Source organism: Brassica napus, unplaced genomic scaffold (assembly GCF_020379485.1).
Source record: "Brassica napus cultivar Da-Ae unplaced genomic scaffold, Da-Ae ScsIHWf_2297;HRSCAF=2963, whole genome shotgun sequence".
NCBI lineage: Eukaryota > Viridiplantae > Streptophyta > Magnoliopsida > Brassicales > Brassicaceae > Brassica > Brassica napus.
In genome coordinates, this window is record NW_026015682.1 from 6040 (window position 1) to 14495 (window position 8456).

The 8456-nt window shown below is 35.2% G+C and overlaps 1 protein-coding gene and 2 long non-coding RNA genes across 3 annotated transcripts; all 3 read right to left on the reverse strand.

Annotated features, from left to right (window-relative positions):
* Positions 1-2716: 2716 nt before the first annotated feature.
* On the reverse strand, positions 2717-3582 carry LOC125600550. The gene is made up of 2 exons (XM_048773225.1): positions 3406-3582; positions 2717-3214 (listed from the first exon to the last, which is right to left on the reverse strand). Exons 1-2 carry the CDS (start codon positions 3580-3582, stop codon positions 2717-2719), a joined length of 675 nt encoding a protein of 224 aa, XP_048629182.1.
* Positions 3583-5580: 1998 nt separating this feature from the next.
* Positions 5581-6846, reverse strand: LOC125600548. The gene is made up of 4 exons (XR_007333843.1): positions 6804-6846; positions 6642-6736; positions 6460-6535; positions 5581-5874 (listed from the first exon to the last, which is right to left on the reverse strand). It is a non-coding gene; the product is annotated as an uncharacterized LOC125600548 (long non-coding RNA).
* Positions 6846-7690, reverse strand: LOC125600549. Its single transcript, XR_007333844.1, has 3 exons — positions 7662-7690; positions 7266-7464; positions 6846-6972 (listed from the first exon to the last, which is right to left on the reverse strand). It is a non-coding gene; the product is annotated as an uncharacterized LOC125600549 (long non-coding RNA).
* Positions 7691-8456: the final 766 nt, after the last annotated feature.

Genomic DNA, 8456 nt, shown 5'->3' on the forward strand with positions numbered 1-8456 from the left:
TAATAAGGACAATGGGCGAGAACTAAAACTACAAGCTAACCATCCCAATACACTTTCTTAATGATGATGTAAATTGAAGAGCAACGTTTGGATGAATATCGATCAGATATGGAAATCGTAGCTGGTTCTAGTAACAAAACATCCTCACCACCTAAAAATAGTCTGGGGAAAAACGAGATAAAGTAACAAATTGACACGGTCAGCGAACTGAAATAAGAAAGCAAGAGTGCCGAACAAAATCAACACAAACAAGTCTCCTCTAGAGGAACAAAAAATAATATCACTATTTGTGGGGAAGTGGAAACTAAAATTCGCACTATTGATTTTAGTTAATGGAGAAAAGCCAAGATTCTCGACTTTCCTTGAGGATCCGGATTATCTGCGTAAACACACGAATATGAAAAAAGAAAGAGATAACAAAAATCGATGGTAAATTGTACGGCGGTGTTGTAGAATCGCCGAACAAAGCGGAAAAACGTTTTAAGAGCGGTTAAATAATCAATAGGGTATGCCAAATTTAATAATCGTATAGCTTCCATGATAGGGCTGGTTTAAATTATTGATCATGTTATAAAATAATCACTAGGTGATTCTTCAGTGTAACACGGATTTAAATATTTATAATAACTAGTTAATATTTTACTTTCAATTTAAATAGTTTTATAATATATATATATAATTTCTATTAATAATATTATGTTGTATTAATTAGATATGTGATTTTGTATATGTAATATGTAATTGTTTTAGCTATCGTATATTATATTGTATCTACTTTTTAAAATTCAGCCATGATGTTTTTCTATTCTAAATAGATTAAATTTTTATTTAATTTTTATATGCATTTAGGTTGGTTGTTCTTTTAGATATATAAATATATTTTAGTAAGATTGTGCATAATTTACTTTTAGAATCAAATGGAAAAATAAACTAAAGTGTTAATCGATTAAAAATTAGATAAAGAAATATAATAGTTTGATATCTCATGCATATATATTTTACAAAAAAAATTATTTAATGTTTATGTTTATTTATCACTATCTTTAGGTATCCTGTAATTCGTATATATAAAGTAAATAAAATATTTTTTAAAATAATATGTTTTTTTAATTAGATCTTTGATTTTGGATAGAAAAAATTATATTAGTCTAGTTACTCATTTTGTGGGTATACTGAATTACATATATTCATTCAAACTGAAGTCTAGTTATTTTTGTTTCTTATTAAACAAAAATAGATTTTTTTTATTGCATTAGTTTAGTTCTTCATATTATGTGTGTAAGTATATTTGATAATATTTTTCTTAATATCAAAATTATTATTTTTAATTAGACCTTTGATTTTGGATATAAGAAATTGTATAAGTCCACTTACTCATTTCATGTATATATTGAGTTAGATATATTCTTTCAAATTAAAATATATATTTTTTTTTGACCAAAAAATAGAATTTTTTTTATTCTTATTAAACCAAAGTTTTATTTATTTGAGTCAATTGGGTCAAAAACCTAAGAAAATAAAGATATTAGGAAATTACCCATACACTAAAATATGTGGGCTTTTGTGTTTAACTGTAGCGAGCAAAATGACATTAGTAACGCTAACAATTGTTGCTGAGCGCTTTGAGAAGTGGATTATAGGTTTACAGTTATCTCTAGGTTTTTTTTAATATTGTTAAAAGATTTGGATAGGATTTTATTTGGATTTGTTTTTGTCGGGGTTTCCAGATACGGCAATAGTAACAATGGACTTTTATGAAGGATAATTAGCTTCTGTAATAAACTAAAAGATCTCAGCAAAAATGTTGATACTTTACAAGCAAAAGTATGTGGATAGTGTTTCAAAAAAAAAGTGTAAAAAAGTGTTTCAGAAAAAGAAAAAAAAGGGAGAGAAGGTATTGCCTTTTTTTTGTCTATAAAAGAAGGTCACCGAGGAGTTCATCCAAAGATCTGTACAACAAATTATTAGGGTCACAAATTGTTAGAATCACTATAGTAGTTGCTTTAATATTATAGATGTCGTGCTGAAGATGGTTATAGAAAAGTATAGCTGGCGGAGTTAAGCAATTTTGGGGAAGTTAAACTTTTGAGCAACCGTGTTTGTAATTTGTTTAGCGTGGAAGCTATTTCGGGCTGAAGACGGGTACAGAAAAGTTTATCTGGCTGGTTTAGTTTTTGGGGAAGCTAAAATTTGGAGTAACCGTGTTTGTAATTTTTTTTTGATGTATTCTGGAATGTAAAATCAGTTAAATATAAATTTTAGAGAAAATTTTGGATGTCTTATCTAATTATTACATGTTCTAGCCGACTATTATGATTATTACAAACTTTCTTTAAGCGTTAATTTGTTGCAAAACAAAAAATGTTGTACAAAACTAAAGTACGACAGCTAATCAAAGAGTTTGGTGAATTAGTTTGTCTTCAAAAATAGTTTAGCGCAAGTGAGAGAATGTTAGAGGAGTTTATTCGGTGAATAGGAGAATCTTATGGCGAGTTTATGCGGGCTTTGATAAGTTATAATGTATTTTTTTTTTTTTTAACACTGAAAATTATGCTTGATGAAACAAGTATCGTACAAGTGGAGGAATGAACCTTCCGAAGCAAAAGCAATAAGAAAAACAATAACAAAAGCATCAGAAGATACTTAACAAAAAAAACAACCAGAAATACAGAGGACAGAGGCCATAGGGCAAACTTGATCTCCTCTGTAACAACAGTCACGTTGACGTAGCCTCCGCACAAAGACGCAACTGCAACCAGCGTGGGCCACCACGTGCTATATAAGATGAGAGACGATTCTCATTTATGACACTCTGCGCAATCTCAGACGCTGGCTTGTTCCGCTCCTCCACCACATGAACACATTGCCAACCATCAAGATCCGTTAACATCATATGGATAGAGTCTACAAGCCCGTGAACCAAAACGTATCTCTGAGGGAATAACATAGCCTCTCTAACCAACTGATAATGGGATTCCAGAATAACTCCACACTGATGAGTAGAAATCATGCTCTCCACTGCAAACTTAAAACCCAGTAACTCTGCTTCCATCTGGGACTGAACCCCAGAGAATGAACGACGACTATGCATGATAGTCTTCCCATTGTGATCCCTTAAAATCCAAGCAGCTCCACTGTACGCATTTGGTCTCTCCCACGCAATACCTATGTTACATTTGAAGTAACCAATAGGTGGGGGAGACCACTTCAGAACCTGTCCCGACGCACACGAGTGATTTACTCTTTCTACCTCCTCGGTCGTATTGACTGCAAACCAGATGTTAGCATCCTCTATGGCTTTAGAGAGATGGAGATAGGGTTTGTTTGTCTCCTCTCAAAAACAACCATCTCATTTCTCCCCTTCCAAATCTGCCACATAATCCAAATGAAGCTCTTACTTTGTACCTCATTACCATTTTTCCCATTAACGATCAACAGGTGGTAAACATTGAGGAAAACCGAACTTCTGAGAAACCACCTCGAGGGATTTTTATATTTGATCTCTCCCAAACTTCTTGTGCTAAAGGGCAGTTGAAGAGCAAATGACATATAGACTCCGATGCAGACGAACACACCGCGCATGTTGTATCCAACTGGATACCTCTGGAACGAAGTCTATCTTTCACAGCAAGGGCGCCAGCCAAAACCTTCCAGAGAAAGTGTTTGAGCTTTGAAGGGGCTTTAATCTTCCAAATACTACTCCACTATACTTCTTCTCAATAGGAGGTAAGCCTCGCTGAGGTTGACCTATATTTTGCAGAGTCTCAAAAAACCGGTAACCACTCTTAGAAGAGTAAACTCCATCCTTGTAAGGCCCACTTATATGATCTTTCTTCAGCTCCTTGGTTTGGTTTGATTTTGAGAATCAACTCTGCATCCTCATTAGTGAAGGTACGCCTCACCATGGACTCATCCCATCTATGTGAACCAGGAATAAACAAGTCCGCTATTGTGAGGGTCAGATCAATCACACTACCCTCTCTATACATCGGAAACTTAGGCACAGAGTTAAAGATCCACTTTTCCGACCAGACGTTTGTACCAAGACCATTACCTACTGCCCTAACTAGGCCTTCTTTAAGCAGCTCTCTCCCATGTAACAAACTTCTCCATGCGAAAGATGGTCGCGATCCCATGCTGCACTCCAGGAAGGAACCATTTATGAAGTAACGACTCTTGAGGACCCTTGACACCAGAGATTCTGGCCGCGACCATATTCTCCAAGCTTGTTTGCCCAAAAGGGCTTGATTAATTTCTCTATATCATGAAAGCCCAGACCACCTTCTTCCTTTCTCTTACACAACTTAGACCAAGCCACCCATGAGATTTTCCTCTTATGTTCACCACTACTCCACCAGAATTCCGACATTGCACTTGTTAGCTTAGCACATAAGTCTTTAGGAAGTTTAAAGACAGACATGGCGTATATTGGCAATGCCAGACATATCGACTTCAACAGAACCTCCTTTCTCCCATGTGAAAGAGACTTAGCAAACCATCCATGCATTCTAGTCTCCTTCATCTCTTGTCTCGTATGAATCCAAGAGTCACGCTTAGAACCTTTGAAACATTCTGGAAGCCCTAAATAGGTTCCTTCCCCACCTTCCTTCTCGATTCCTAACACTTCTTTTACTTCCAGTTTTGCTTCATCACTCACTTGCGATCCAAAAATAATGGAGATTTCTGTAGATTAATAATCTGACCTGAGGCTTCCCCATAGAGCTTTAAGAAATTCTTCAGTTCCATACTATCATACTATCAGCACGGTTAGCTCGACAAAGCATCAAACTGTCATCAGCAAACAACAAATGATGCACCACTGGACCACCCAAGCCCAAGCAGATTCCTTGAATGTTCCCCTGAGCCGCCGATAGGTTAAGCTTGTTGACTAGGGCCTCTGCGCACAGAATGAAAAGGAACGGTGATAGTGGGTCGCCCTGACGAATGCCGCGTTCAGGTCTGATAAAACCGTGCTGTCTCCCGTTCAGTAAGATTGTGAAGGACACAGTCGATATACAGGCCATCACCCAGTTGATCCAAACCCTGGCAAAACCCATCCTTTCTAATAAAGTCTCCACAAAACTCTCTTTTACTAATATAGTGAAACCTCTATAAATTAATAATGTTGGAATTACACCAAAACTATAATTTTTTTATTAATTTATATTTATTAATTTATAGAGATATTAATTTATCGATATAATAATTGAACCAAAAACTCAATTTGAGACTATAAATTATATTATTTTATAGAAATTTTTAGTGTATATTAATTTATAGAGTATTAATTTAAAGAGGTTATACTTATTTAGCTAATGGTCCATCTTTAATCATTAATCCAATTATAATACTAGCCGGAAAAAATGCATATTTTCACGTTTACATTTATTGTCTAACATTAGTCTTAACTGGCTGTAATAATAATCATCAAACCCATTACCGGTTCGGGATTGGAAGCCAATATAAATGCAAGTGGTTAAACAAGGAGAAGTTCACTATAAATACTAGGGCAGAGGCTCAGCGCAAGCGCGGAGTCGTGAACACTATTTTATTATCATAACATAATCAACCCCAAATCTCTCTTGGTGTCTACTCAGTACTTGATGATCTTACTTCCATGTCTTAAGACAAAACAGATGTCATTCTTGTAGAATATGTTATCGTCCCAAGTTGTCACTAAAGAAGCTGGTGTGGACTATTTGGACCTATCATCTTCCTTTGCTTTTCATGTATTTTTGCACTGTTGTGTCCTTGTTGATCTTCATTTGAGCTTAAAAATCAGAGTTGTACAAACAAAATAAACTCGAATGGGTGTTGGGTGTACGACAAAATGGGCATTCTTGCTTCTCACTGCACCATTCCATAATGCAGCTCCTGCACATGAAAGATGACCCTTTCAATATAAGCAAAATGTTTCGGTGTCTTTGATATCAAAGAGAACACACCTTTGAAGCAAAATCTATTTTGAAGGATGTCCCACTTATGTGTTTGCCAAATACAATTATATGCATATGCTAAAAAAAAGAAATATGGGTACGGCTATGACAGTTAAAGTAAATCTCCTCAACTTTTGTAAAAAAAAGTAATCTCCTTAAAACATATACTGATAAAATCATGAAAATCATATATTGATATGTTTTTATTCCAATTAAAAACATAGACAATAATAATTATTGCTGCATCAACATATAGGGGTCTCTTTGTCAACTATTGGTTTAAGCTAATTTTAAAGTTTAAATATGTAAGCTACCTCCAATTTTTTTGGGATCACACTTGTGACCACATTGACAGATTAAGTTCTATCCCCTGAATTAAGGAGACCCCTAAACATTGATGCAGCTTCGTCCCCATAAAGAAAAGTAGACCTCCATCATGCTGTTATGTAATTTTATAAACTTATTATTAAGGATGTCATGGGGAAAGTTATTGGAAAGTGAGTGAGTTATTTTGTGTACTTACGGGACAATGGGAGACGATGATCAGTGGACTCATTACTTCAGCGTTCTTAAGGCTATCATACGATGCTGCGTTCCAACTGATGTTTAAATCACATAAAAATGTTAAAAAGGTGTTTCAGTCCTTTAGCATTAGCTTTTTTTTTCTTGAGGAGACAATAATGTGTGTATAATGAGGCCACTCACTTTATATCTTGGATCCTTGATTGCGATCCGGTGGGTTGTATTAGGTCTTTCTTTTCCCACACAAAGCTCACTTGTCTGATTCCAAAGAAGAAGGCCTGCAAACACACACATATATAACCCATCCCCATAACACACCACGAATCCAAAGGGAAGAAAGTTAACCTTGGTTTACAAACTCAGGCAGGGGATTTGAGTTTCGGAAACAGATTGAGATTCAAAAGTCTAGCTGGATGATATGCTTCCTCCTTGAGAAGGAAGGTGATGTTGTCCATATCAACTGTGCTTGTTGACCAGAAATTTTCAGAGACGCTCGGTTTCTTAACCGTTTGAGCTACAGAATTGGAAAGTGGATCATTTAGAGAAGTTTTAGTTGATCTGGGTTCTCTGTAGCAAGCAAGCCACCACCACTGTTCTGTTACAAAACCCCACACAAACTTCTTTATTTTTCCCTACCTACCAGCTATTGTTTTTTTTTTCAGTTCAAAACTTCTTGTCTGAATACATGCAAAACAATCTTTACTAAGGCTTATCTATCATGTGAAGAATCTCAAAATCAGAATAAATCAAATACCACCAATAGAATATGCATAAGGCCTAACACAGAGATTGGAAGAAGAATCTCACCCCATCGATTGAAGTAAAACGATGTATTAATTCCGGTAATCTGAAAGCTCGAGTTTTTTTTCAGGGAGTAATCAATGATCCTTCTTAAATAACACCAATCAACAAATATGTCAAGAATCACCACTTCTGGACCATTAGGAAAGTATATGGGCTTGATTTGATATAAAATACTCCACAAAGACAACATATTGCTTCATACCTCAAAAATAAAGAAAACACCCAAAACCAAAAATTTAGTATTCAAACACTTAGACATATAGTACAAAACAAGCAGCAGGAAAAAAACGTGGATACTATATTTTCCACTGATCAAATGGTTCATGTGCTACAAAAGAATAAAGGGAAGATCAAATTTTACAGAATCATTATTTTCCTCAATAATATACCGTTCCATACCATGATGGGTGTTGATCATCTCCTAGACCTTCTTCTCGATGATGGTGTGGCCCCAAGATCTAGTAATCTTTTGTCTAGCTTCTTTGTTACAAACTAAAACCATCAGAAGAAATAATGTCATGAATTTTTTGGCAGAGAACAATAATTCAGACACATCTTAAGATTTCTGGTTGTGGGAATCTTTAGTTAGCTAGTATACTTATTCCTCAGTAAAGCCTACTTTTTTTCTTTCATACTGATGAATACATCAAAACATAACCAGAAATAAAATGTATGTTGACAAGAATGTGAAACAGATTACATAATGTGGCAGATGCACTTACATTGTACTTCTGGTAACCTGAATCACCTAGCCCAAACACTGCAAAGCGAACTCGTTGCAACCAAGAGTTTCCCAAGTTTCTTTGAAGAAGAAACCTCCAAAACTCCTTCAGTGATTAAAAAAAAAGGACAAGGAACAAAATAAAGTACGCAAAAAACTGCATTATTGGTAGTGAAAATTGACAACGAACCTTAAAAGAATCTGGAGAGTCTCCTTTCCCTGTAGTGGATACAACAAAAAGAATAGCGTCCTCATGAGGCAAGGAACTCTGGAGAAAAGAACATGGCAACTTTTTGAATAAGATTAAGTTATAAAGGAAAATACTTTTATAAGTTTACTCGAAATTCAATCAATAGAACCGCTCAAATCTAAGAGCTGATTACAAAAATCATCGGTTCTAATTGATCAAACAGAGGAATTGTCACGGTTTCCTTGATATTAAAATCTGAAGCAAACAATCTTCAGAACAGAGT